The following is a 20,687-nucleotide window of genomic DNA, read 5'->3' as shown; positions in this document are numbered from 1 at the left end:
AAACTATACGCTTTTATTATTATTTTGAATTGGTATAATTCACAAACCATTAGTTTTTGTTCTAATTTACACGCTAGCTAGTGTATAGTGTCACTCTGCCAAATATCACAGATCTGCTTACTTATCGGTTTTGAAGCCCGATAAAGTACACGTAGAGACGCAAGTGCACATTTTACTTTGTTGTACTCTTCTGCTCGCTTTAACCCTACAAATATCAAACTCCTCGCTATACTAAACTATGATAACAAAGAGAAATCAAAAACACAACTAATGGCTATTATAAGGATCAGATTTACATTAATCGTAATATATATTTAAGAAAATCAAAACGTTTTTTATATTAATAAACTCGAGATAGAGTATCAGGCAACGATAAATAATCTGATGAGCTAAATTCGTTAATACGAAATAAATCATTGAATAGTACGCGCGGTCTCATGCGCGCTCATTACATTCTCGATTACGGTATGTAACAGATATGATATAGGCACCGCACACTTTTCATTTCCCACGCTGCAATGGAACAAGCCAGAACGAAAAACGACGACAGTATAATGAATCACGCATCTCTGATACACATGAAAGATTGTTAGAAAGTAAAAAAGATCTATTGTACGAGCCGTCGACGAAGAAGTCCAAGTTTGTCCTTGTCTCTAGTTCGCCAAGTGGTCGCTTCCTCCTTTCCATTTTGAATGCAAAGCAAATTGGTGCGGTCGGCTTGCTCGCGCGCGTCTAAGCGTGAAACTGTGCCGAACGTTTCGAGTTGAAAGCGGGTTTCGCGCGCGACACGCGAACATTAACGCGTCGCTCGTCGCGCTCGAGCACTAAAAGTCAAAAGCACAGAAGAGGCATAAAATCGCCGATGAGAATACACCACCAATAGCAGGCCGACATTATCAATGATCAACACGTTGCTCTGATAACGAAGATAACCGGCGATGCTTCGGTAGTACCGGCCGCAGAAGATAGCGAATTAGTGTTACGCACACCATGACGCGCGACCGATTGCCCGATTTGTGTGCAGTAAGTTCGAACGCTTTCATTAATAGTTTACCATTAGTGCCGACCGATATATTGCGCTTCCAGCGATTTTTTCGGAATACTCTTGTTTTTTGTAGGACAGGAAGTGCAATGTTGCGCCGAGCAACAGCTCTTCCAAATATGCGCAGAGCTTTAGGAAGCATAACAAAAAGTTGCATGATCTCCTGGACGAAGTACGTATGCGTCTATCTTATATTAACATCACATATTCGTAATTATTTATAGTTAGTGTGTTATTATACAAGATAGCCGTGGTTATAATCTCCAATAGCATCCTTTAATACTGTGGAATTGAACACAATCTCTAGGAATATTAACTGATTGGAAAATTATATGTTAACAGGCTCAGCAAACTCGCGGCTTAATAGATGTAATGATTGAAAATGTAGTTATCGTTAAAAATATACACAACGATGTACTTCTGCACACAAATCGAGGTGAAATTTTGCTAGTTAACTATATGAGTCACTTCACAAAAATCCAACACAAGCCGTTTTCTCATTTTACAGACATTCAAAACGAGTTGAATGCTCGGACGTATACAATTAATCAACTAGCGCATAGAATCTACAATAAACTAAGAGGTAGGTGCGTCGATTCAATAGGTAATCATTCACTCGAAATTCATAAAAATATAGGTCTCGTCTGCGTCTATTACCGTTGATATCTAAAAATTTTTGTCATCTCTTTACGCGTCAAAGTTCGGTCAACTTATTAGAACGATCCTACTTCTATACCGTTACTCATAGCTTGGTCCTGAGTTCTTCATTATGATGACAAATTTATCTTTTAATTCTTATTAATAGACAACCATGTAATCAAAGTGGAGTCACGTCGTATATATATACAAATAATATATATGTGCATATCAGACGGGAAATCTTAGTAATAGTATACAAAAATAACAGTAAGAGACGCAGAGGCACTAATTCTATAACAATTTTGTCAGTAACATTGAAATAACAACCGCTCAACGCTTGTACCTTTAAGAGTCTTCATCATCACTGATATCCTCGGAATATCGAGGCATTTTTTTTGGCCTTGGTAAACTGGTGGACTCCGATTCTGACGAATCCGGAGACGTTGTACTTTCGGTAGTAATTTGTGACGAAACGGATATACCGCTACTTGATGGACCTGGATCCGAGAGTCTAGAACAGGTGGCTTCCTCTCGTGGAGGACTTCTCCATGCTTTTATTCCAGGATATGTCAACGTGGATAATCTTCGCAAAACTATCCTCGGATATTGTTGGCAACATATATCTTGTATTTTTGTCGGCGATGAAATAGACTTTTTTTCTTGCGATAATTTTTTTGGAGATACGTTTGCATTAATGTCTTTTAGGGTCTTCGAGCACTCACTCTCACTATCTTCAGTCGCACTTCTATTTAGAGTAGATTGTTCAACGCCGGAGTCAGCCTCGGATACTGCCTCGTCTTCTTCCTCTTCTTCATCCTCTTCGGGATTCCTACCGTATAGACTGTTTGAAAAAAGAAATATATATACATATATACATACATATGAAAGTTACATGTTTAAATTGGTTGGATAAAAAAAGACTCAAAAGACGTACCTCATGTCGTGGTCAATTTCTTTTTTCAATGCGGCATGTTCGTCAAACATGTCAGCTAATTGATCTTTGTTAAATTGGGATAGAAACTTGATGAAAAACTTGGAAGCATCGACCATGAGCGGTGATTTAGATTTTTTCAACATTTCTCTTAGCTTGATCAAAGTGTTAAACATGACTTCCTTCTTAAACTTCTTCATACCTTCTACAATAACGTTGACCGCATTACTGGTTTGAGTTTCCATCGCGGTTGGAGCTTCGTCTTGATTCTCGTCGTCTATCACTTTACTTCCATAATTAGCTTGCAACCTTTCGTTAGAAATTATGTACATAACGTCTTTAAGAACACATGCGCCTTCAGTTTTCTTCACGGGAATAAATTTTTCGCAAGCTGCTTCGAAAACTTCGGAATTTAATTTCATCAAAATTTTTATCTTACTTGGTGGATCCAGATGCTCCATCATGAAGTTATAAATTATTCGTCTTTTGGCTTGATTTTTGTTCCCCGGCAGTGTCAAAGCGTCTTTCTCTTTCTTTTTGATTGCCCTATCATTGAATTTATTCTTTGTTTGACAATTGTTGTAATGAAATATACTCCTTACAAAAGATTGTGATATAAGATTTTTATTTTTGGCCAATAATCTTTGCTTTATTAAAAACACTGTCAGTTCTCTGATTGTTTCATCCTCATCTGATAGCATCGTTAATATGTGATAAAAGAATGCACCTTTCACTTTGATGAAGTCTTCAAGCAGCAGCTGAACAAATATCACAATGATAGTCTCTCTTACTTGAGGATTTGGATCTTTCATACATATACACATGTCAGGTAAAAATGGTTCTACTAAGGCAGTGAATCTGACGCAAAGATCTGCTAATGCTTTCACAGCGTTTATTCTGATAGCAGCTTGAGTAGGAGACTCGGAAGAACCACTTTTGCTCATCAGTTGTCCCAAGACTGGCATAGCAGTCTCTGCAAATTCACGGTCTCTCATAGACTGCTGTGCTATTAAAATAATACCAGCTGCTTTAAGTCTATCTGCATTATGAGCTGATGTTGGGATATTACTACAATCTAGTAATAAACTCTGCACAATATGCAAACTTGTTCCAGATGCAATGTTACTACAAAGAAATGAGGCATGTCCCAAAGTATTCATAGCTTTTAAATATAAATCTATGGTTTTACTTTCAATTTCTTCCTTTTCCTCTGGTAATTTATCAATCTGAGCCTCTGACAATTTCATTAAATCACTTGCATAGGAACGTAACAAATCATCACCTGTACCAGGATTCAATCGCTTTGTCATTCCACTCAATAAATCTAAACATATACTGATAGATTCAATATTTATACGAAATTTACATAGACACTCAAAAATATGTCCATGCAAATTTTCTAAAAAATCCCTTCCCATACCTTGCCATGTGAATACTAATGTTTCTAATTTTAAATAAGAAACAAAATCATTATCTTCCAACATATTTTTGTAATCTTCATAATATTGCTTCATATTTGTTAGCTTTGTATACCCAGCAAATACCGATAACAATACCCATGATTCCATGTCATGATCTGTTCCAACATGCATTTGTACTTTACTAACTAAAGAATTAGTAATGACTCCATTTTTCACCCAGTATTCACAGATTTTTAACAAATTTTTTCTCATTTTCAATGCTGTTATCAGTTGTATTATTTTCCATGGTAATTGATCAACTTCCTCACTGCTATTTTCAATAGAAGGCTTTATTTTAGTTAAAACTAGATACTGTAAGGTATCTAAAACTTTTTCTTGTACTTTGATTTCAACATCATATATTCTTGGTAATGCAGATTTGACATATTCATGTAAGAGAATATTATTATTTGGATTATTTTCTAAAAGAGTTGCTAATGTTTGAATAGCATCTCTACGTACAGATAATGCAGGATCTCGACAATGTTTCCCAAGTGTGGGTACTATTTGATCTATAAGAGTTGGAAAATATGTTACAATATTTTTAATGGCATGGATAGTGCTACGTCTCACCAAAGCTCTTTCATCAGCTATTCGATCTAACAAAACAGAATTGAAAGTACTTGGACCTGGAAGTGGATTAATATCTTCTTCAAGAGCTTCCAATAATTCATTCAATGAGGGAAGAGGCTTCTCTGTTTGTTCCATATTTAGCAAATCTTCAACTTTGAATTTATTGTCATTGATGAGTGATTCAACTATTGACATTGCTTTTCCTCTGACCATACTAGATGTATCAATGGATCTGCTGAAAGCCGTAGCAATCAAAATTGCTTTAGTTTTTTTCCTCATATCTAATTCATTTTCAGTTGTATTTTCAGATAATTCTGGTAACAACTTTATTATCACCTCTTGTCCAAAAATTCTGTAGGATACTTTACTGTTATGGCAAAACAAAACTAAGTTTGTTATTGATTTACAAAAATTTCTTCCTTGACAAATATTTATTAATTTTGCAACAATGCCTGCTTGCTTTTGTCTTGGATCTGAACGTTCTGGATGTCTTGCTAATAAATTCTGAACTAAAATTTCCATACCCATTTCAGCAGCTGTTCCTTGACTATTTAACAATTTTTTCACAAAAAGTATTATTGTATCCCACAGTATATTAGCAGCTTTTGCTGGTAAATCTAAAACATTGACACAAAGATTAGGAAATAAATGACCCATAATCAATATTATAGTATTTTTAGGATCTCCATGTCTTGGATCACAAAGATCTTGTAAAGCGACGTATGCATTGTATGTTAAAGTAGTTAATGAAGCTTCAGAATAATTAATATGATCAACTAGAAATACATTTCTATCAGTTTCTAACTTTGTTAATTCTACTAAATTCATTATAGTTATCTCTAGTGACCTCATTTGATATTTCATATAGAAGGTCTCCAATAGTGTAATTAATTCAAATAGAATACTATTTAAACCTTTGATCAAAGTCTTTTTTTCACTGGGTAGCATCTCATCTGGTTGATCACCATACAAAGATTCTAAATCATTTGCTCTCTGATGTTTTCTATTAGCCACTAAATGTTCAGATAACTTAAGTGTTTCCAGGGCTCGTTGATATAGATGGGGATGAAATACATGAAATGTGCTACATCCAGGTATATTTAGTAAAGTCAGATAGAGGCTTGCACTAGCTAAACAAGCTTGTCGAGAATCTTCATCGGCACCTGCAGCCTGGCCTACCTTCATAAGGTAAGCCAGTACTGCGAGTAAACCTCTGATGTTGATATCTAAGGCAGTGAGTGTTTGCCATGAAACTTCTGATCTCTGTTGATCATTAGATTTATCTAAATCTTGATTTTGATTCATCCACTTTTTTAAAGTATCACGAGTTTCTTTCAAAAATAATTCCATATCCTCGCTTCCCAGAAGAATGGAATATTCAACTGGAGGTTCAGGAAATGACAGAAACTCTCGATCCCAAACTTCATCGCTCCACTTGTTGTCAAGTGTATCTAATTTGAAATTTTCAAATACTTGAAGAGGATCCATTATTTATCCTTTGTCAAGTCATTTCTTTCGTACAATTTTAACTTACACTCGTTCGCAATAACTGTCGATAATATACATATATCACGTAAACATAACCTACTTTTTTTTTACACATAAGCACGACAAGTTCGGATCGAAGATAAACAAACAAGATGGTGATGTAACTGTACATAGTGGAAACTCATAATTCTCTAATCTAGTTATTTTTTAATTAAAAGATTGGCAGTATTGATTTTTTAAATTACTTTCACTATTAATAATACTATTTTAATTCAGAACTAGGAAAAAATGTCAACAGCGGTGACGATTTATCATTTAACACTGCCAGGCAAGGACCGGTATATAACAGAATTAAAGCTTTGCAATATATGACAATGTTTAAAATGTACAGTGATATAATGCAAGATTATAATGAGAATCTATTCAGATATCACAATAAGTGTTCATCAATTTTGCATCGTCAACGACGTTTATGTAAGAAATTTACTTTTATATTTTATACGTCATCTGTAAAAATTAAACTGCAATAATTTAAAATATTTTTAGTAAGAAAGCAAATTACGAGTGAAGAAATAGAAGATATGATTGAATCTCCAGAAACAAGTTTATTTGTTGATAATGTAGGTATTTATTTCTATACTCATACTTGTTTACAATAATTATAAATTTTTACAGATTTTAGCAGAGACTAAAGAGGCTCAACAGCAACTGTCAGACTTAGAAACTAGGCATAAAGAATTACAGAAATTGGAAAAGTCTATTGCTGAAGTTAAAGATATATTTTTTGAAATGGCATTTTTAGTCGAAAGACAGGTGTAATATTTATACAATAATAAACTTTTTTAATTCAGATTTGATTCAATATAATTTAAATTATTTCAGGGAGAACAATTGAACTGTGTAGAATATTTTGCTAGCAAAGCAACTGATGACGTAGATAAAGGCAATACTAAAATTAAGAAAACTAGAGAAAAAAAACAAACACAAAGAAAGGTATTTTTTCCTGTCCATTTTTTTTTATATATAAAGTAAAATACTAAATCTTGCAACTTTTGATTTCAGCGTAAAATTAAGATAGCCATAATCGTAGGTACTATAGTTGTTATATTTTTCACCATAGTGATAATTTGTTCATAAAATTCATTTTATAAAAGTATATAAAAAGCACAGTGATACATTTTATAGTAAAAAATAATACTTAAAAAATAAAATAAAAATTGATAGCAAATAATTTATTTTGTTCTACTTTTGATCTATTGCCTTGATTCAAAATTTTCTTTTGAAAATAGCGGTAATCCTATTTACACTTTAGAAGTTTCGTCTGAAGTTATTTTTACGAAATTTTTAAAAAACATAACTACGCCCTTAGCGCTTGGTCTCGTTTTATAATCTTCATCTGTACAAGCATAGAATAACTCAAGCACTTTGTCATATTCTTTACCAAGTTGTATAGCTGGTAATGGAGGTCGGGTACCTGTGAATGTGGAATAGAAGGAAAATATTTTGAGATTGAATCAGACAATTTATGTATAGATAATTAAATCTACCAACCATAATTAGAAGTATCTGGATCTTTCAAATTTTGTAGAAAGTCATCTTCCATATCAGAATTTGGGTCATCATTCTCTTTGCTTTGATTTAGAACTGCACATTCGAGCATGGAATCATCTGTATCTAAATTCATTGATTCATCTTCATTTTCTATGTGTGGAGGTGATAATGCTATCATTTCCCAAAGTACAAGACCAAAGGCCCATATGTCTGCTTTATTGGTAACAGGTCCATTTTCTAATTTGATGATAAAAATGAATTATTAGAATTATGTATTCCAAAATAATAAATATTATTAGTTATTCTTAAATATATTTCAAAAAAAAATCTGTCAGCTGTGGAATTTAAACCTTTGTCTCCAAAGAGACTAGTACATTGAACTAGCACCTTAGACTGCACAGATATCCTACCATGTACATAAATACCATATTTAAAAATGATTCAAAATATAAATAAATTTTTTTAACCTACTAGTATAATACAAATATTTACCATTAATTATTTCTGGAGCACTCCAACATTGAGTACCAATATACATAAATTCTCCTGTTGATGTGTCCATTTCTAAAGCTTTTGTCAGAGGAATGGATACCCCAAAGTCACATATTTTAACTGTTTTATAATCTTTTGTTGTCAAAATATTGTAGCTTTTTATGTCACCATGAAGTACATAAGCTGTGTGATGCAAATATTCTAAACCTTTTGCAATTTCAAAACCAATTTTTAAAATGATATTTGCTGGAAACTCTACTTCTCCAGCTTCTAACTTTTCTTCTATTAAATCTCCTATAAATTATTATTAAATTAATCAAATAGAAGAATAATAAGCAAAACAACATTTTTTTAAATCCCTCTCATCTACTTGGTATGTGTAATGTTGTATACTACTCACCAAGAGATATTTCTAACTTTTCCATAGCAAGACATGGTTCACCATCAGATGAATAAGTCAGTGCTCTAAAACCCACAATATTTGGATGGCTTAATTTTCTGAGTATGTCAGCTTCTAACTGAATTCTAGCATTATATTTAGAGTCCTTCATAACATTCTTATTACGTTTTTTGATAGCCCATGGTGACCTTGTAAATCCAACTTTGGGAGATCTTTGGAATGTAAATACATTGACACCTAGTTCAACGTATTTATAATAAAATATCGCTCGAAACAATAAAATTGTAAAAATATCAGTTGTAATTCTCACCACATCCATAACCTATTTGTTGTAAAAATGGAGAAGCAGGTATTTTGATGGGAGTTTGAAACTCTGGATTGCCTGCTAATTTATTTCTTGTCCTTTTTGACACAGGTGTTTTGAATTCTGTCATTATGAATTGTTAATTGATTGAAAATAACGATAAAATTTTTAACGCGAGATTCCCGCATGCACTGTTAGTAAACAAACCCACGCCTGTTTGAAATTTTCAAACGACCACAAAGAAATGAATAGAGAATAGAAAATTTTTATTGGCTTAACTGTATACATCATATGAGCCACAACACCACCACAGTGGCGCCGGTGAGGGCGCGCTGAACTACAAATTCAAATATAAATACAAAGTTTCATATCACAAATATATTTTCGCCAATATTAATATTAATAAATCGCTTTTCAATATAAAATTAGATAACGCATATAAAATACAGAAATACTTTAGTAATAATTAGTACAACATTAATGGTAAAAAAAATAAATACATAAATAACTTAATTATCTAGAGAAACGGGATTAAATATTAATTTTTATTTCTAATATGAAATTTGATAGGCTATTTATGACATGTATATTCATATCGATAAGAAAAGGTACAATTGTCTTTGGTTCTGTATTGACATATTTTTTTAATTCGTTGAGCATTTTCTTTCTTTCGTTGACATATAATTCACATCGCCAAAAGACGTGGTCAACGTCTTCTTTCTCTTTGTTACAACGGCATAAGTCAGAATCTACAATCTTAAATTTAAAAAGATATGCGTTTAAAGACATGTGGCCACTTCTAATTCTATTGAGAGTAGTTATTGATTTTCTGGTTAAATGAGAAAATTTGTGAAACCAAGGTTTTTTTGATGCTGTGTAGTAATTATTAAAATAAAAAATTCCTTTATTGAGGCTTGATGAAAGTAAACTATTAGTGTTTTCTTGTTCACAATCTATTTTATATTTACTAAAGAAATCAGTGTAGGGTAGAATAACATTAGCCAAGATGCCGTTTTCTGCAGCTGTTTTGGCATCAGAGTCAGCAGCTTCATTACCTGGAATACCTTTGTGGGAAGGTATCCAGATTAGCTTTACTTCTTTATGCAGTTTTCTACATTGTAAAAGCTTAGATTTCGTTTGAGCAATAAGAGGAGATGAAGCGCCTATATTAAAATTGTTATCGAGTGATTTTAATGCACTCTCACTGTCAGAGAAGATTCTAAAAACATTATTATTTTGATCTGAAATTATTTTATCTAAGCAAAAGGAAATCGCTAAGGTCTCTGCGGAAAAAATCGAGGCTGAATCAGGTATTTTGTATGAAAATTTATATTCTGGTGATAAACTCCATGAGGAAAATCCAACACAAACTTTAGAGTTAATATTCATTTTAGAACCATCTGTGTATATATCTATTGCTTTATTTTTGGATTCAAAAGTTTCATTGAATGTTTTGAGGGGGTTTGATGATTGTATTATTTTCTTACCAGAGGTGATATCAATATAAAAGTTGGCAAAGGTGTATTCCCAGGGTTGAGAAAACATAAAGAATTTATCTGATTTGATAATTGAATCCGAGTGCCATCTTAATTCCTCATAACTTGAAACCAGGGTAGATTTTTCATAGTTGAAATCAAATTGGAAATTTTCAGCATATTCTAATATTTTTTCGATGTTTTGGATTGTTACATTGTTTTCTATTGACATGCATTTCAGTAAAAATTTTTTGCCTAGAAATTTGAATCTGATAGAAAGATAGGGCACTTTCGATTCGCCAGCGATTACATTAATAGGGGTACTCTTTTGATAACCTAAGGCTAGTCTTATAGCAGTATTTTGGATTTTTTGTAACTTCTCTAAGTGTGAATTTGCGCAAGGTGATAATAAAAATCCGCAGTATTCAATTCTAGATCTTATCAGAGATTGGTATAGGAGAAGTAGAATACTTGGATCCGCTCCCCACCAAGTCCTTCTTAGACAACTAATTATTCTCATTGATGATATACTCTTTTGGACCAAATACGATATATGTTTGGACCAATTAAGCCTTTGATCTAAGATCATACCTAAGAATTTTACTTCTTTAACTGGGAAAATAGTTTCGTTGCTGATATTAAGAGATATATTTTTTATGTTAATATTATTTTTATTGAAAATAAGCAGGTCGCATTTATTAAGTGCTAATTCAAGACCTTTGTTCTTGAGAGCTGGGAGCATTACTCCGATATCTGTTTTCAATTTTTCAACTCCCTGGTGTGGGTTTTCGCATTGGGTGAAAATAGCAACGTCATCTGCAAATTCCAAAATCTCTACACCTTGTGTAGTGAGAGTTTTCAAAAATCTGGTATAGATAGCATATAGCACTGGACTAAGCACGCTTCCTTGAGGGAGTCCCTTGTTAACCGTATATTTTAGTTTGTCATCAATATTTATTGGAATAAGAACCCTTTTAAAAATTACAAATTTTATGAAGATAATGAATTTTTTCGGGAGGCCAAGTTCTATGAGGTCATTGATTAAAATATCTGGAATTACTTCATTGAAAGCGCCTTTAATATCCAAAAAGAAAGCTGCCAAACTTTTTTTCAAAAAAAAAGATTGATGAATGTGTGTTGTTAAAATTGATATATTATCAGCACATGATTTGCCTTTGCGAAATCCGTACTGTGAAGGTGAAAAGAAATTATTAGTTTCTAGCCAAAAGGTGAGACGATTGTTAACCATTCGTTCAAATGTTTTGAGTATACAGGATGCCATAGATACTGGACGTACTTTATCGCTGTTATTTTTAGGGATAAAACTTATAAGGTAATTAGACCATGATTGAGGAAAGTCGCCTTGATCATAAAAATCGTTAAAAAGGTCAAGTAAGATTCTTTTATAAAATTCTGGTAAGGCAATTATTAGCGCGTAACTAATTTTATCAGCTCCTGGAGCTGATTTGATGTTTACTGAGTGTAGAGCATTTTCAAGCTCTTCAAACGTGAAAGGAAGATCCATAAAGTGATCCTTCTCTACGCCTAATGAAATTGGAAATTGAGAATCAATGAACGAATTTAAGTTATCGTGAGGACATAAGTTACAGTCTTTAGGAATACAGAGATCGTTTAGGCAAACCTTCGCATTTTCTATGGAGTTTTTGTTGCCTTCTAAAGAAATTGGTCTATTACTACCGTTTTTAAATGCCCTAATCTTTCTCCAGACGTCAGAGACCTTAGTATTTCTATTAATGGAAGCACAAAAATTCTGAAAGGATTTAGTTTTTTCTTCTCTGAGAGTTCTAGTACATTGAGCTTCTAACTTCTTATGTTTGATAAAAGACTCTAGGTTACATCTATAATGGACGGACCTAAAAGAGGCGTTCCGTAGTCGATTAGTTTTATCACAAACGTTGTTCCACCATATACATTCTTTTTGTTTTTTCTTAAATTTAACATTTTTGTCTAATTTTGGGTTATCATTATATTTAGCTTTATCTAAGGAACTGTAAAGAAACTCTAATAGAGTAGAATATCTACTTATAGCTGTATCATTTGTGAACGTTAAATTGTTAAATTTATCTTTTTCTGTTTCTAGTATTTTGAAAAATTTATTGAAATTAATAATCTTTAAATTAATTCGATAGTCTTTTCTAGTTTTTTCTTTCACTGATAAATTAAAAGAGATTTCAATAGGGTAGTGGTCACTACCCCATGAGTCCTCGAGAACAGACCAATTCGCTATAAAAGCTAGGTTCATCGATGTAAAAGATAAGTCTATGTTTGTGTGGGTCACACCCTTATCAGATAGTTCCAGGCGAGTAGGTTTGCCATTATTCAATAGAAAGAATTCGTCAAAATCTGTGTCATTAAAAATGATATTACCATTTGTACAGTATCTATTACTGCCCCAGTAGGGGTGATGAGCGTTAAAGTCTCCAACTAATAAGAAGTTATTAAATTTTTTTGTTATCTCTTCTTGTAAAAAAAGCCATTCATTACGCTTTAAATCGTTCCCCTGTTTGGGAGATCTATAGCAAGAAATAATGGCTAAGTCGCCCAAATTAGTGGACACCAAAACGGCTCCAACTTCTAGACTTGTAGAGTTCAAATTGAAATCAATTTTATTATATAAGATATTTTTTTTTATGAAAAATGCCAAACCTCCTCCCTGATTTATGTTTCTATCATACCTAAGGGTATTAAACCCTTTTAATACAAAGGCTTTATCTTCTTTAAGCCAAGTTTCGCTAATAATTATAATGTCATAGTTAACTGCGTAGTTGTGTATACAAAGCTTATTTGATAACGATCTACAATTCCACTGTAAAATTTTCATGTTTTTTAAGATATCCATTATAAAAAGAAAAATAATTGTTTAATTACGTGAATAAAAAAAAAAAAAAAAAGTTGAGAGAAAAAAAAAACAAAAAAAAGATTGGTATTTAATATCTAGTAAAAATGAAATAAAGTTTTGAAATTTAAGTTGTATGCAAAAGTGTAAAATTTGAAATTTAGATTGTATGCAAAAATGTAATAGACTAAAAATTAAGAAATCTGGAAAATATTTTAATTAATTTTCCTTTTTATTTGGCTTATTTTGATTCTTACGGTAATTTTTGATATTATCAGAAATATACTCATTAGTCGCATTTTCATTTTCAATTCTTTCTTTAAGTTTTTTAATAGTTTTGTTAAGTTTTGCTTGTACTGGTATATTACCTTTTTTTTTGGTACCTTGCGTCGGTATAGTATCTCTATTAACATTAGGTGTCAATACGCTGTTGTTTTCCTTGTCTTCATCATTTGATAGCTGGGAGCAGCCGTTGTCTGTACCTATCGAGTCGTTGTATGTTAGTTCCCATTGAGATCGAGCGTCTTCTTTAGCGCCCTCTTCATCACTTTCAATGAGTTGAGATTGAGATTGAGTTTGTGGTTGTGTTGGTTGATCTAATGTCACTTTCGTTGTAGCCGACTGTGCTCTTCTATTGCGAGTCGGTGGGCCTTCTTTCGGCGAAGCGATGCTTGCAAACGAGTTCTCTCTCTGTTCACCAATCTTTGGGAAATTTTCTTTCGTTTTACGGGGAGGAGGAGGAGCATCACCTACCCTATATTCAGCGACTAGTTTCCTAGCCTCAGCAAAGGGGACATTATCGAATGCCATAATTGTATTTATTTTCAAATTTCTTTGGTATACTGGGCATGTGGAATCAATGCTTTTGTGCGGTCCTTCGCAGTTCGTGCATTTCGGTGTGGTAGCAATGCATTTCTCTCCATTTTCGTGTGCGAGCGAGCCGCACATGATGCATTTTTTCTTGCCTTTACAACTTTTAGCTGTGTGCGCAAAAGCAAAACAATTATAGCATTGCATCGGCTTGGAAACAAAAGGCTCTACCTCTGCTTTTACACAAAAGAGAGATACTTGTTTTGGTAAAATTTGACCTGAAAAGGTTAAAAGTATAGATTGTGAAGGAATCCATTTATCGTCCGTACCAGTAGCAAGTCTGTTCCTTCGGTTTTGCCGTCTTACATCTGTAACTATGGCCGGGGATTCAAGGCCTTCGATAATGTCCTTTTCTGAAATATCAAGAGGTATAAATTTAATCAAACCTTTTCTGAATTGGCGAAATCCCGGTATAAATGCTTCCCAGCTGTTTTGTTTGATAAGTTCGTCTTGTAAAAGTCTGTTAGCTTCTTCTCTCATTTTGGCTACGACTTCGACCTTGAAGTCTCCTCTATTTTTAATTGAGATGTCTCTGTATTTTTTGAATAGAACGCTGCCTACTTTGTATGCGCTGAGGGCTTTATTATCTGTTCTCTTAATCCATACACCAAATGGACCCTTATTATCTGCTTTAAAAGCATATGTCGTTGGCGCTTGTGTAGTGGTGACTTCATGCAAGTTATCCTTGTTTGCGTTGAGCGTATCTGATATATGAATTTTCTTGCTGGTTTGTAGAGTTTCATCAGCGCTTCTTTTTCTGTTATTATTCGTTTGGTTTAGGACGATTGAATCGTCAACATCCATCTTTGAGTTCATAGATTGTTCATTTCCCACATTTGCCATATTGGCTGTTAGTTGAATCGCCGCCCGTTAAACGGGGGCTATAAGCACGTGCCTTCAGAAGAGGTTATGTGAAGCCGGGCGAGCCCGGATAAATAGCTTGATAACACCAGAAACAACGATCTTTGCTTGTGTACACCTCGGCCACAGTCACTCTATATATTTACTTCTAAAAACAGTGACAGGTTGTTCGAAATATATGAAAGATCTTTGTAGAAAAGGAAAGGCTCGATCTTTCTCGATGCTCGATGATCAACTCTCCACAAAGAAATGAAATGAACGCGGAAAGTGTTGCCATCTTATCGAAAACAGTCACATTAATTCACACATTACGTTACAATGTCACCATATCACCAACACCATTATATCTGGGAAAATTTTTCTCAAAGTCCCTAGAAATTATTTTTCAGTGGCAACGCTGCATCTCATTAATTCAAATATATTATTCATTGTTACTCACATATAAATATTTTAATTATTATATTATTATACTAGTGTCGTTAAGTATACTTTGTGCGCTCATCCCTTGTTTGTATTCAGTAATATTTTCAGTTCGATGCTTGAACCAGATTGAAGTTATTATAGGAGAAATAAAAAAAAAATATAAAATTCATACTTTGCTCGGACATTAATTCGTGACCCGCGAAGTTTAAAACCGAAGTATTTTTGACGATTGAGCATTGATGACACCAAAGGAAGTTAGGTCTTATTGTGGCAAATTGTACTCCCGCAATTTACCAGAAAAATTCGATTTTCGAATACGCGGATCATAAATTGATGTCAGAGCTGAGTGCACTTGTAAGTAACCACTATGATCAGCTAATTATACTATCATTTTTTCTAATAATTATAATGAAAGGTTGCTCAAGAAAGAGCTACAATAATTTTATTAGAACATAATGCAGATATTTAAATAATAGGGCTATTAACATCCAAAGGCATTTGAAGAGATACATACAACCCACACAACATTAAATTTAATATGGCTGAATCATCAGTGAATATTATAAGTGTATACATGGAAATATTTAGTTTTTACCACAACAATTGGGAAAGGGGTATAATTGTCATAGCAGAAACTATTAAACACATGCAACAATACAACTTTAAGAAGGATAACAGTCAAGGACAGAGTAATATATTGTAAAATAAGACTGCAATTTTAAAATAAATAAATAATTTATTTATGTAACTAGTATCACAATTTAGAATAAATTTTATCTATCATTCATACTAAAACCAAAATAAAGATAATTTTACTGAACGTAAATTAAACTAGTAAGCAAAACTTGTTAATTGTAGCGATCCACAATTTGTCAATTAAGTTAAACCGATAATTCACATCAGCCGTCAAAATCAAATAAACTTAAGGAGCAAAGTTAACAAGTCTTGACATGAAAATGTTATTAGTTTAAATTACACTGGTTGGTTTATTATCAATGAAACAATAATGTGCCATTAATTTATCATTCAGTCTCTTAGGAATGTAAATACTATAACTAGCGTCTTTATATTGAAACCTTAGGAAGCTTTCCATACTAAGCCAAGAGATTGAATGGTTTAGTCAACTTCCTCGACAGTTGGGCCAGAGTGGTTGTCGCCAGCGCCTTGTCTGTACTGTTCACCACAGTTTTGTGCACCACCGGTGTGAATCTTGGTCATGATGGGTGAACATTGTCTCTGTACCTCGTCGAACTTGTGCTTGTACTCGTCTTTCTCAGCCAGAGTATTATTGTCGAGCCAGCGGATGGTATCCTCGCACAAATTCAAGACCATGTCCTTATCCCCTTGACTGAGCTTGTCACCACTATCCTGAATAGCTTGTTTAACCGTGAAGACGTAGCTCTCGAGTTGATTTCTGGCGGAGACCTTTTCGCGCTGCTCGGAATCCTGTTCGCGGTACTTCTCAGCATCATTAAGCATGCGTTCGATTTCTTCCTTGGACAAGCGACCCTTATCGTTGGTGATGCGGATGTTGTTACTGCGGCCGCTGGCCGTATCTTTGGCGGTGACGTGCAAAATTCCATTGGCGTCCATATCAAAGGTAACGTCGATTTTGGGCACGCCGCGCGGCGCTGGGGCAATACCGCTAAGCTCGAAGCGACCTAACAGGTTGTTGTCTTTGGTCATGGCGCGCTCACCCTCATACACCTGGATGGTGACAGCCGGCTGATTATCAGCGTAGGTGGTGAAGGTCTGAGACTGCTTGCATGGTATGCGGGCGTTGCGCTCGATGATGTTGGTCATCACGTCACCGGCAGTTTCAATGCCCAGAGATAGTGGGGCAACATCGACCAGAAGCACATCTTGGAGGGTAGAACTCTTGTTACCCTCGCCGCTGAGAATGGCCGCCTGTACGGCCGCTCCGTAGGCGACCGCCTCGTCGGGATTGATAGATAGATTTAGCTGCTTGCCGCAGAAGAAGTTCTGCAGCATGCTCTGAACTTTGGGTATGCGCGTGGAGCCACCGACGAGGACCACATCATGGATGGATCGCTTGTCCAACTTGGCGTCAGCGAGAGCCTTCTCAACTGGTTCCAGGGTGGAGCGGAACAAATCAGCGCACAGCTCTTCGAAGCGCGCCCTTGAGACTTTGGTGTAGTAGTCGATGCCATCGAACAAGGCATCGATTTCGATGCTGGCTTCGGTGCTGGAAGACAGCGTGCGCTTGGCTCTCTCCGCTGCCGTACGCAGACGCCTTATTGCCCTGGGATTGCTTTTCAGATTCTTCTTGTACTTGCGCTCGAACTCTTTACAAAGGAAGTCCACTAGTCGATTGTCGAAGTCTTCGCCGCCGAGGTGGGTGTCGCCGGCTGTGGCCTTCACCTCAAATAGAGAACCTTCATCGATACTGAGGATGGACACGTCGAAGGTGCCACCGCCTAGGTCGAAGATCAGCACGTTGCGCTCGCCTTTCAGGTTCTTGTCAAGGCCATACGCCAGTGCCGCAGCCGTCGGCTCGTTTATGATCCTGAGCACATTCAAACCGGCGATCGCTCCAGCGTCTTTGGTGGCTTGACGCTGCGAATCGTTGAAGTACGCGGGTACTGTAATAACCGCGTCTTTCACCGTTTGTCCCAAGTATGCCTCAGCTGTTTCCTTCATCTTTATCAGGACCATCGAGCTGATTTCCTCTGGATTAAAACGTTTCTTCTCACCGCGGAATTCGACCTCGATCTTCGGCTTGCCACCATCGCTGACGACTTTGAACGGCCAGTGTTTCATATCGCTCTGGATCTTTGAGTCGTCAAACCTGCAACACAAAATACCAATATTATTTTAGTGTAATGTAAAAAAATAGTCAATTAGTAGAATACAAATTATTGAATTATGCGAATAACGGAAAAATATGTAAAAGACGCATTATTTCTATAAAAATAAAAAATTTCGGTTTCAGTTATTCATGATGACATTTTAAAATTTTAAACACCATCACGTAGATTTTTAATTTCAATCCCATAAAAAATTTCGTCAAAAATAAAAGCATAGCAAAACAAAAGAAATAGAAATAAAATTGATGTAAATTTTATGGAAATTGTAAAAAATATAAATTAATTCTGGAAAACGTACCTTCGACCAATAAGCCTCTTGGCATCGAAGACTGTGTTGGAGGGATTCATCGCCACCTGATTCTTAGCGGCATCTCCGATGAGCCGCTCGCTGTCCGTGAAAGCAACATATGATGGTGTCGTTCTGTTGCCTTGATCGTTGGCGATGATCTCGACTTTGCCTTGCTGCCATACTCCAACGCAGGAGTAGGTTGTTCCCAAATCAATTCCAATAGCTGGTGCCATTGTGTATTGTTGTGTTGTTTCGCTTTGCTAGTTTGCTTAGACGTGATTCGTATTCTTGCTTTTCGTATACTGAGCGGCTGAGCGCACAGACGTCGTATTTATACCCGCCACCTCTCGGCCGACTGATGCTCGACGTTTCTCGAGCGCGCCTTCCTCCACTTTCGAGATCTTTCTATGACGTTCCATCTTAATTTTATTATTTTTACAAAGTTGTTACAATTTTCCAATTATCGCATTTTATGTTTTATTTCATAAGGTTTACGTTGGTGTGCATTTTGTCGCAATTCATTTCGTGGAAGTGCTGAAAAGAAATTATTTTCCAAATCAGAACAGAACGATCGAGGCGCCATGGAAGGCTGTGACGTACAGACGAAGCTTCTAGACAGGGCCAGATCTGACAGCCGGTAAATAGGTTTTACCTTGACGACTGCTTTGTTTACGTTTTCCGTTTTCGGGCGCGAATGCGTGGGCTTTAATTGTTTTACGCCAAGTGTTTTATTTAAAAATAACGTTGTTTCGAATAAAAATTATCATGCGTAAGTTTCTTAAAATATCCATTAAGGGTTAGCTTTATTTATGAGTCGGAGCATCAAACTTGTAGAATATTCTGGGTGGTTTGTTTTTGTACGTTTCATTGGATATTTGCAACTTGTAATCGTTATTTATTGTAATCGTTACTATAATAGTGTTAGTTTAGATTGAGATGTGAACCCATAAAATGCTTAATATTAGGATATCAACGGTTGGTTGTTTATTTTATACATATGTATTCATAAGTCAGGGTCACGGCTAGCTACGTCTACGAGTTTGTAGAACATTCTGCGAAAAACGTTTATTTACGTTTTGACGGTTTCATTTATATAAGAGAATTTTATTCGTTATAAAATGATGATCGTATTCAAATTGATATGTAACGATATACTGTGAGATTCGACAGATCAAAGTTATGTAATTTAATATTTTTTTTACTCTATTTTCAAAGCATACAATTCCATTTCCGAATTAGTTATTATGTACATGTAATTTTGTTACAGTAGAGTACATTTTTCCATAGATAAAAAAAATTTATTTCCGTATTACATCGTAAAAATAAAAATATTAAATGAGCTTTAAGACTAATTTCGTTTATGAGTCACCGAGAAACTTTTTAAATATTCCGCCGGATTAAGTTGCAATTTTTGCGCATTCAATTGTAATTGTTTATAATTCATACATTTCATTTTATTGAAAGTTGTTTTTTCTAAACATTTTGAAATTATTTTTTAATTTCTTTTCATTGTAATTGTAATATTTGAGTATAATGATTATGGTGTAGTGTGCTACTATATACTAGTTTAAGATAGTTAATGTGTGCGATAAAGTAATAAATAAATAATTATTATATATTATCTATATTTGTAACGTGGATTCTAATAGTTGCATTACTGGAATAAGGATCGAATTCGGTTTTAGGTCAACTGTATCAGATCAGTGCGTGGGGCAGATTAAGGGTCGTTGAGCCTTGCGAATCGTTCTAGATTTGTTTTGCGCGTTAAGTTGTCTTTGTTTAGAAAGAACTCGAATTTTTTTTTGTTCTGGCCCATTGTATATCACATAATATAATCGATAGAACACTATTGAATACATTTTTTGTCTAATAAATGAAAAAAATTAATCTAATCGTCGATAACTTTATCTAAAAAAATATTTTTTTTAATCTGTATTATAATTAATCGTATATTATTACTAGATGTTATGTGTGATCACTAGATGTGAATGATCAACAAATTAGCAATTAACGTACAGAAATCTAATTTAACTTTTCATGATTACTGGCTTATTCTACAAATTACTTGTTCCTACATATTTCAACAAAGTTTTGTTTGAAAAAGTGCTCTATAATAAATACATATGTTTGTAGGTATATATTGGCAATTCTTTAAAATATTTGTAAAATCATTGATCATAAAAAATAAAATGTTATGAAATGCA

At 34.5% G+C, this 20,687-nt stretch overlaps 4 protein-coding genes across 5 annotated transcripts; 1 reads left to right on the top strand and 3 right to left on the bottom strand.

Moving 5' to 3' along the window:
* Positions 1-4: 4 nt before the first annotated feature.
* Positions 5-7,384, top strand: LOC131664424 (syntaxin-1A-like). Of its 2 annotated transcripts, XM_058935484.1 has the most exons (9): positions 5-1,023; positions 1,119-1,214; positions 1,385-1,478; positions 1,551-1,625; positions 6,410-6,607; positions 6,680-6,753; positions 6,809-6,946; positions 7,016-7,126; positions 7,196-7,381. In XM_058935484.1, the coding sequence occupies exons 1-9, from the start codon at positions 991-993 to the stop codon at positions 7,268-7,270; spliced, it is 894 nt and encodes a 297-aa protein (XP_058791467.1). In that variant the 5' UTR covers positions 5-990; the 3' UTR covers positions 7,271-7,381. The 2 variants fall into 2 exon arrangements, with proteins under 2 accessions (XP_058791467.1, XP_058791466.1); XM_058935483.1 differs by having other exon boundaries at positions 1,385-1,625; positions 7,196-7,384.
* On the bottom strand, positions 1,487-6,234 carry LOC131664422 (condensin-2 complex subunit D3-L-like). Its single transcript, XM_058935481.1, has 2 exons — positions 2,616-6,234; positions 1,487-2,522 (listed from the first exon to the last, which is right to left on the bottom strand). Exons 1-2 carry the CDS (start codon positions 6,131-6,133, stop codon positions 2,027-2,029), a joined length of 4,014 nt encoding a protein of 1,337 aa, XP_058791464.1. The 5' UTR covers positions 6,134-6,234; the 3' UTR covers positions 1,487-2,026.
* LOC131664423 (lymphokine-activated killer T-cell-originated protein kinase) lies at positions 7,288-9,102 on the bottom strand. The gene is made up of 5 exons (XM_058935482.1): positions 8,887-9,102; positions 8,577-8,813; positions 8,177-8,470; positions 7,685-7,921; positions 7,288-7,607 (listed from the first exon to the last, which is right to left on the bottom strand). The coding sequence occupies exons 1-5, from the start codon at positions 9,008-9,010 to the stop codon at positions 7,435-7,437; spliced, it is 1,065 nt and encodes a 354-aa protein (XP_058791465.1). The 5' UTR covers positions 9,011-9,102; the 3' UTR covers positions 7,288-7,434.
* A 6,980-nt stretch (positions 9,103-16,082) lies between these two features.
* Positions 16,083-18,789, bottom strand: LOC131664454 (heat shock protein 68-like). The gene is made up of 2 exons (XM_058935549.1): positions 18,493-18,789; positions 16,083-18,175 (listed from the first exon to the last, which is right to left on the bottom strand). Exons 1-2 carry the CDS (start codon positions 18,714-18,716, stop codon positions 16,483-16,485), a joined length of 1,917 nt encoding a protein of 638 aa, XP_058791532.1. The 5' UTR covers positions 18,717-18,789; the 3' UTR covers positions 16,083-16,482.
* Positions 18,790-20,687: the final 1,898 nt, after the last annotated feature.

Source organism: Phymastichus coffea, unplaced genomic scaffold (assembly GCF_024137745.1).
Source record: "Phymastichus coffea isolate CEN01 unplaced genomic scaffold, Cenicafe_Pcof_1.1 PCOF00044, whole genome shotgun sequence".
In the NCBI taxonomy this organism is placed as follows: Eukaryota; Metazoa; Arthropoda; class Insecta; order Hymenoptera; family Eulophidae; genus Phymastichus; species Phymastichus coffea.
The sequence above is the reverse complement of the archived record's forward strand: the minus strand, read 5'-3'. Positions and strand labels throughout refer to the sequence as shown.